General features: G+C 40.1%; 1 protein-coding gene across 1 annotated transcript; it reads left to right on the forward strand.

Annotated features, from left to right (window-relative positions):
- On the forward strand, positions 1-2,901 carry LOC5577397 (translation initiation factor IF-2, mitochondrial). The gene is made up of 4 exons (XM_001656421.2): positions 1-183; positions 244-385; positions 499-1,264; positions 1,655-2,901. Exons 1-4 carry the CDS (start codon positions 155-157, stop codon positions 2,833-2,835), a joined length of 2,118 nt encoding a protein of 705 aa, XP_001656471.2. The 5' UTR covers positions 1-154; the 3' UTR covers positions 2,836-2,901.
- The last annotated feature ends 3,954 nt before the right edge of the window (positions 2,902-6,855 follow it).

Here is a 6,855-nt window from a genome sequence, read left to right on the forward strand (position 1 = left end):
ACGCCCGGCAAGAAACGTCAAAATGTGTTGTTTTTCTACACCAACCAAAACAAAATCACATAACAGTTGCAAATAAAAGTGAATTTTTGTGTAAAAATCGCAGAAATAAGTGAAAACAAGATAATTATTCCATTCTCTGTCCCAAAAACTGCCAATGTATCATTTTTGCTCAGTGATCAAGAGGTATGCTAGTCGTCAACGGTGCAAGAAAATGATTGACCCACATTTCCCTTTTATCCCAAGGTTAGCCACCAATGAAATCGTACAATCGAAAGCGCTTCTCTGGCGAAGGGGCGCCGCTTTACAGGGAGCCTGTATCGAGCAGCAACGGTTCTTCCATGCGAGTGCCTGCAATCAAAAACGACGGAAAACTGCCGAAGAAAGGGTAGGTATCTTTCATGCAGTTCGTTAAACATCAATCAAGTTTAATAACTCAAATGCCAATCGAAAATCACAAAAAATAGGATTTAATCTTTACGTTCTACATTTTGATTATAGAAAGCGCCCCGCGTGATAGAGTTTGCTGCGAAGAAGAAAAACAAAATTCAAACCAGCGGAGTGGTGGACGTTTGGCGCAATATGACCGTTGCGGAGTTGGCCAAATCCTGCGAGTTGGATCTTGAGCACATCCAAGAGGTTATGCTGTACGTGAAAGGAGCGGGAAACATCGATCCGGAGGCTCGCCTGGAAGATCAGAAAATCATCAAGGAAATCGTGACCAAATGTGGGCTGAAGATGAAAATTGTGGCCGCTCCGACGATCGCCAGCAAGGAGGAGGTCAAGGATCGCGATGTTTTACCGAGGCCGCCCCCACCGCCGGAGAATTTGCAGGAACGGCCACCGGTGGTAACAGTGATGGGGCATGTGGACCATGGAAAGACGACCCTTTTGGACTCACTGCGAGGGGCTTCGGTGGCGGCCAGTGAAGCCGGTGGTATCACACAACATATCGGAGCTTTCACGGTAGAGCTGGACAATGGCGAGCGAGTGACGTTTTTGGATACGCCTGGACACGCTGCTTTCAGTGCGATGAGGGCCCGGGGTGCCAATCTGACCGATATCATTGTGCTTGTCGTGGCGGCCGACGATGGAGTCATGGAACAAACCAAAGAGGTTTTGTATCTGGCGAAAGAGGCTAATGTTCCTATCATTGTGGCTATTAATAAGATCGACAAACCTGGGTCAAATCCGGATCGAGTCAAAAAGGAATTGGCGCAGAACGGAATTGCCCTTGAAGGATTCGGAGGAGATACAATTGCCGTTGGTAGGTCATATTTATCGCTGATTCAGGGTTGGTAGCAGGTCTCTTTTTTGGGCCTTCCTTAGCCGAGTGGTTAGAGTCCGCAGCTACAAAGCAAAGCCATGCTGAAGATGTCTGGGTTCTATACCCGGTCGGTCCAGGATCTTTTCGTAATGGAAACGTCCTTGGCTTCCCTGGGCATGAAGTATCATCGTACTTGCTACACGAATTTAAAAATGGCAACTTTGGCAAAAGAAAGCTCTCAGTTAATAACTGCGGAAGTGTTCATTGAACTCTAAGCTAAGAAGCAGGCTTTGTCTCAGTGTAATGCCAAGAAGAATGTATTTAAGGCAGTCGGTCACTACCAGCCCTGTCTATTACTTGAACCATTTGTTCATATTATTTGTATTTTAGGCGTCTCCGCCTTGCAAGGCACCAACCTGGAGGAACTAACCGAAGCGGTCAGCACACAAGCCACTCTGATGGGTTTGAAGGGAGAATATGTTGGCCCGATGGAAGGAGTTGTAGTTGAATCGAAAGTGGATTCCCGTCGAGGAAAGCTATCTACCGCAATCGTCACTCGAGGGACCCTCCGAAAGGGAAGTGTTTTGGTTAGCGGGCTGGCTTGGGCCCGGGTCCGAGGATTATTCGATCACGCTGGACAGCCAGTATCCGAAGTCACACCCGGGATGCCCGTTGAAATTCTTGGTTGGCGCGAACTGCCATCTGCAGGGGAGGTGATCTTGGAGGTAGAATCCGAGAAAGTTGCCCATTCGGTAATGCGATGGCGGGAGGCTCAAGCCAAGCTGGAAAAGGCCGAAAGCGACAAGGATGCTATCATGTTGAAGCAAATGGAACACGATGAAAAGTACAAAGCAGAAAGGGAACAACAGCGGTTAGCTGGATTCTATCGGAGGCGAAACAAAGGACCGCGTCCGAAGGAATCTGCTCCGGACGATCCGACCCCCCGGGTGAACGTGGTCATCAAAGGTGACGTGCATGGATCGGTGGAGGCCATTCTGGACGTCCTGGAGACGTACGACGGAAACGAAAACTGCCGGTTAGACGTTGTCCACTATGGTGTGGGCGATGTCAGTCAAGGAGATATAGAGCTCGCCCGGCTTTTCAAAGCCGTAGTCTATGCATTTTCTGTAAACGTTCCAGAAAAGGTTAAGGATGTGGAGATTCGACCGGTGAACATTATCTACCGACTAGTAGATGATCTGAAAAAAGAAATCAACTCCAAACTACCTCTGGTGGATGAGGAAGAAACGGTGGGGGAGGCAAACATTCTACAACTGTTCGACATCAACGAAGGACGAAAGAAGGTGACCGTTTTGGGCTGTCGGTGTACGAAGGGTATGCTCAAGAAAACATCCAAATTCAAGTTGGTCCGGAATGGGGAAATCGTGGCCCATGAGCTGCAACTGGATTCGATGAGACACCTCAAGAACGAGGTGGACACAGTTAAAAAAGACGTGGAATGCGGACTGCGGTTGGTGGATCAGGACATCGAGGTGAAGGCAGGCGATACGGTGGTGTGTTACAAGATCAACAAGGTGCCTCAGGAAACGGACTGGGATCCGGGCTTCTAGAAAAAGTGTGTTAAGGAAAGTATATTAATAAAGTGACACTGATCGCAGTTGCTTATTGGTTTATAAGTTGCAAAGGTTTTGTTGTATATCACGTCCCTTCTATAAATTAGTTTCTATTAGATTCATTTTTCATTGCAATGGACAATCAAATTCCAAAATTTATAACGCAAAAAGACAAAAACGTTCCAAAAATATTTCTTTTAACTTGAAGAACATGGCATTGAAATTACTATCAAATATGGATCTTATTCCTTATTCTTCAGTCGAATCCTCCTCAATCAAGAACGAAGTCGATATTATGAAAGAAGAAACAACTTTGTTTAGTTACGCTTAGTTCACAAACGTAAACCGTAAGCACGCATAACAAACGTGTGTACATACAAAACAACAGTGTTTAAAACATTTGAGTGGATTAGAAACAAAGGGGTGTTAATAACAAAACTATGATTTTGAGGAAAAGACTTTTCGACAAAAGTAAGCAATCCATTAAATCGGTAAAAGTGGTTGCCCATGTGCTCTTAATGGTTAGGTTTGGTTACAGTTGTAAGCTACAAATCCTCCGAAGACCGCAAATCAGACGTCTCAGTGATTAATTATTGATTCCTATCCAATCGGAAATTCTTCAACAGTGCTCGTTTATATTTGTGAACAGGCAACATAGCTGCATCCGGCGCGAAAAATAGCACACAGAAATCATGACTATTATTTATGTTACACTGCATAAAGGTACCGCGGGGCAAATGGGTAAATGAGGTAAGTGAAAATCATTTGTATGTTTTGCTAAATGTGTTTTAAACTCTTGTGTAAATCTTAGAGGCTATTCAGAACATTACGATAGGTATGAAATTTCTGAGATTTTTCAACCATTATTGCATAATAGAGCGAAAGATTGTTAACCTTTCAACTATTAGGGGAAAAGCACTAAATTTCGACCCACAAGAATTCTGTGCCAATTTTCGGATTTTCATACAAAGTAGGCCAAAATCGTATGAATGGGTCGAAAATTAGTGCTGGGTCGAAAATTGGTGCTTTTCCCCTACTCCGTGACAAGTTGGCGGCATGCAATCTTATTTTAATACTAATGGACCCCTGTGGACCCGGCAAACTTCGTCTTGCCATCAAGTAGGCTGTTGAAAAATGCCATACCATCTCCCATGCAAGACAGATTAGTTTTCTTCCGTTTTTTCGACTATTCTGGAGACTTAGGGTAAGTGTTCCATTAGTTGTGGGTGTTCCTATAGTTGCGGTAGTGCCGTTTTCACTGATTTTATTACATTAACCACACTGCCAATCGACGTATTGGCTTGTTGATACACGGAATAGTCGCAAAGAGCGTTCAAATTGCTTGTACATTACATTGCGCTTCTTGAATTTAGGCGGTTTAATGAAGTTCAATCGTCCTTAGTACCTCCACTATTGGTACATCTACCCTACCTAAAGTTTTTCTACGCACAAACACGTCGGATTCCTGCACAAATGCAACTGTGAAAGAATTATGTAAATCCATTGACCCGTTCTCAAGCACACTCGTGACATACAAACACCATTCCATTTTTATTTATATAGAAGAAGATAGATAATCAGTGGAAAAAGTTGATGAAAATAATTTTGTGTGTCACTTCTAAGTTGTCCTCTCTGACAGCTTCAAAATAATATCACAAAAGTTTTAGAGTTAATTCCACGTATAAGGTACAGTGGGGGAAGTGTATCAGTGGGGTAAGTGGATCATTTGTCAATATAAAGCATAAATACTTGAATATGTTGAAAGTTTTCGCACCATTGCTTCTTTTTAGGTTATATTCTTACGCCCACACTGATACTATTGCAAAACTGTTACTACACGTACACTAACACAAGCAAACTTGTTAGCTGCAAAAAGTAATTAATTTGAAAATTGTTTTCCATCAATCAAAAATCCATTGTATCTCTGTCTAAAATAGAATTCTATTATTTTTTTCGACACATGCTTACCTTTCAGTTCTACTTGAATGATTCACAATGTAAAATATGTAATTTATGTAATTAAATACAAATATATTGGACATGGTACACTTACCCCTACTTTTTAATGGGGTGGGGTAAGTGGATCAAGCATAATTATCATCTACTAGTGGTCCCGGCAAACTTCGTCTTGCCATCAAGTAGGCTGTTCAAAAATGTCATGAAACCTTGCACGCAAAACGGTAGATTAATTTTCTCCCGTTTTCCTGACTATTTCGAAAACTTTCCTAGACTTTTTCCCCGCACGAACACGTCGCATCCCCTGTTGAATACAACAGTGAAAGAATTATGCAAATCCTTTGACCCGTTCAAATGCCATTTCGTGACATACAAACACCATTCCATTTTTATTTATATATAGATTGGCAGACTGCTTACGTGAATTTTAATAAGCTTTAATATCCGACAATGTTTTTTTTTTCTTTATTTTGTTCCGTTCCCAGTTTGAATTTGTCAAATTGACCATAGATAATTTGAATTAATCCACCTGAAAGCTTTTTTAACCTTTCTGGTATAAAAAAAAAAAAAAATAATAATTTCAAAATTTAAACTTTTTGTGATTCACCTAAGCTTAGTTGTAAAAGAGCAAAATATACTAATTTTCCAATCGAAAGCATAGTATCGTACCTTATTTGACCGAATAAATTGTTCTAGACAGATGATAAACATATATTCATAAATAAAATAGAAGGATTTCAGTTTGGTATTCAAAAGTAAATGTAAGGTACCGCGGGGCATGTGGGTAAGTGGGGTAAGTGAAAATAATTGGTAAATTTACCTGAATATATGAATTATCGTTTTAAACTCTTGCGTAAACCTTTGAGGCCATTGAGAACATTACGATAGGTAAGAGATTTCTGAGATTATTCAGCCATTATTGCATAATAGGGCGAAAGATTGTTAACCTGTCAACTATCACTCCGTAACAAGTTGGCGGCGTGCAATCTTATTTTAATATTTTCAGCGGAAAAAAGTTGCGGATAATAATTTTCTGTACCACTTCTAAGTTGTTCCCTCTGATAGTATTAAACTACAATAAAAAAAGGTTTAGAATTTATTCGACATAGACCTAAAAATAACTAAATTGAAACACCGTCAATTTTCTAATCACGTGGGGCAAGTGAAAAGTTTCTCATTAGAGATTGAATTTGTGTTTTTTCTTCAGGTAGCTATAAGTATACAAGGTTCGCAATTATCATAGAAAATAGAATGTGCTGATAATTCAATAAACACTATACTCATAGCATTATAATAGCTTCATGGCCAAACCACGGAACTTCTCTAAAAAAGAAGGTTGCCAAATATTACGATATTAATATGTTTACTTTGGACAGCCGATTAAAAGGAAGACGTTGATTGAAAAGTTCCAATACAAGAGAACGCACGAAAATCTTGTGGAATGTCTATGTAAAGCTAGTTCAAAACATACAAAATGGGGTATAGGTATATCCACATAAAAAAGTTTCTAAATACTTTATCGAAGAATTCCGTTTGATTTCTCCCGAAGAGTCATCCGACGTCAATGTTCTTAACAAATAACGAGCGGTGTAAATTCTACAGAGCAGAAATGTAATTGCTGTCCCATGATATAAGAACTAACATTGGAAATGTTGCAGTTATAATGTTGTCGAATCATTTCAACAAACATAACTGAACAGAAGAAAATTCAAGTAACAAGAATAAAATTTTCTTTGTTTACATGTTACTTATGTTATTGTTCATTGGGATGCCTTAACACATGTTAAAGGTAATAAAAATCGGGAATATAACTGTTAGTTTTTGAATTTATTGTTCAAAACGATGAACTTTTCACTTGCCCCAGTAAGGAGACGTTTTTCAAAAACTTTTTTTGTACTTTTTTCCACAATTTTACATAAAAATAAATTTCAGCATACTGCTTATATTTGGTGGGAGTCTAGTTAAAAAATAAACACGACCTCATTTGTTTTAATTTAAAGTCTCTAGGATTTGAAGAACCCCATCTATGCGAAATCCATTACCCACTTGCCCCACGGTACC

The sequence above is a fragment of the Aedes aegypti genome, chromosome 1 (assembly GCF_002204515.2).
Source record: "Aedes aegypti strain LVP_AGWG chromosome 1, AaegL5.0 Primary Assembly, whole genome shotgun sequence".
Lineage (NCBI taxonomy): Eukaryota > Metazoa > Arthropoda > Insecta > Diptera > Culicidae > Aedes > Aedes aegypti.